General features: G+C 38.0%; 1 protein-coding gene across 1 annotated transcript; it reads left to right on the forward strand.

The window, feature by feature from the left end:
* The first annotated feature begins 294 nt into the window (after window positions 1-294).
* On the forward strand, window positions 295-946 carry LOC143544007 (uncharacterized). The gene is made up of 2 exons (XM_077036191.1): window positions 295-330; window positions 431-946. The coding sequence occupies exons 1-2, from the start codon at window positions 295-297 to the stop codon at window positions 944-946; spliced, it is 552 nt and encodes a 183-aa protein (XP_076892306.1).
* Window positions 947-1,505: the final 559 nt, after the last annotated feature.

Here is a 1,505-nt window from a genome sequence, read left to right on the forward strand (position 1 = left end):
TCTAATCGAGTTACAATTTAATTGAATCGAATCTGAGAAACAACTCTAATCGAATCACCATTCGATTAGATTATATCAATTCTATTAGAAAAGAATCCCATTCGATTAGATTCAAACCATTCGATTAGATTTCATTATCATTCGATTACATCTCTATTCGTTTACTCTACACTTAGAAAATTTTTCTCAGTTGCAGATTGGCTAATCGATTACTTTCCCATTTGATTACTTTTGACTCATATTTTTCAACAGAATCTGTTTGAACCCGTGTTGTTTTTTGAGGTTGTTTAAGCAATGGCTAATGCAAATGAAGAAGTTAGAAATGAAGCCGTAAGAAGTTACTTGATCTTTGAGAACGAGGCCGGAAACTAAGCCTCCAAATCTACTAAATTGGGACAATGACTTTGAAGAGTTCAAATGGCGTTTTAAGAACTACATTAGAATTCTTGATTATGCACTTCTTAGACCCCTTGAGCAAGGTCCACACATTCCATTGACCACCACTTCTGATGGTCAAGTTCCTAAGCATGTGACTTCTTATGATGATAATGATAGAAAGATGTTTAGTGAAGATCACAAAGCTTTTGGTGTTCTTACTGTTTCCCTCTCACGTGAAATTGCTCAAACTTTGAGAGATTACACAACTACCAAGGGTCTTTGGGATGCTCTGGTTAGTAAGTTTGAGGGAAATACTGAGATGAGGAATAGCAGAAAAGGAATGTTGAAAGGTGAGTTCAACATGTTCAATCACGTGAAAGGAGAATTGGTTACTAGCCTCATTCATAGATTTGAAACGTTGATTACTAAGATCAAGAGTGTTGGTATTGATTATGACCAGATTGAAGTCAATGACAAGTTGCTTAACTCCCTTCCATATGCCTGGAATAGCAATGTATCACAATCAAGAGAACAACCAACCTTCAGATTACTACTCTTGCTGATTTGACATCGATTATCAAGTCATTTGATATGGATGACAAACTCAGAATGGGTAATCATATCAGTTCTCTCAATCTAGCTGGGATATCCACTGGATCAGGAATAAGCACAACATTTCTAGCCACGCACACCCCACTGTTTAAACTGCTAATTCTGCCTTCAAGACAACTGCAACCCCTTAAGCACCATCAAGTTAAAGCTCCTTCCAAGACGCCGTTGCACAAGCCTTAAAATCCCATGGGATAAAGAAACCCCCAAGCAGTCAAACTCGTTATGTTCCTCAAACTCTTTTAGCCGATGACTCCAATATGGCACTATTCCATGCCTTTATGTCAAGCCGTGAGGAGTTGTTGCAAGGAAAACTACTTCCTCCTTCATTTGAGCAAGGAGACCTTCCCGAAATCAACAAGAGGATCTCAAGAAAATGGACATCAAGTACCAGATGGCCATAGTTGTTCACCGAGCTGGTTGAAAGTGTTAAAATTAGGTTGTTTGGCCAAAACCAAAATGGCAAAATCAATAATATGAAAACGAAAAATTGGTTTTTATTGGTCCCAAGTGTCCCA

This window comes from Bidens hawaiensis, unplaced genomic scaffold, assembly GCF_021521415.1.
Source record: "Bidens hawaiensis isolate Kalapana, Puna unplaced genomic scaffold, B.hawaiensis_p1.1 tig00013425_1, whole genome shotgun sequence".
NCBI lineage: Eukaryota > Viridiplantae > Streptophyta > Magnoliopsida > Asterales > Asteraceae > Bidens > Bidens hawaiensis.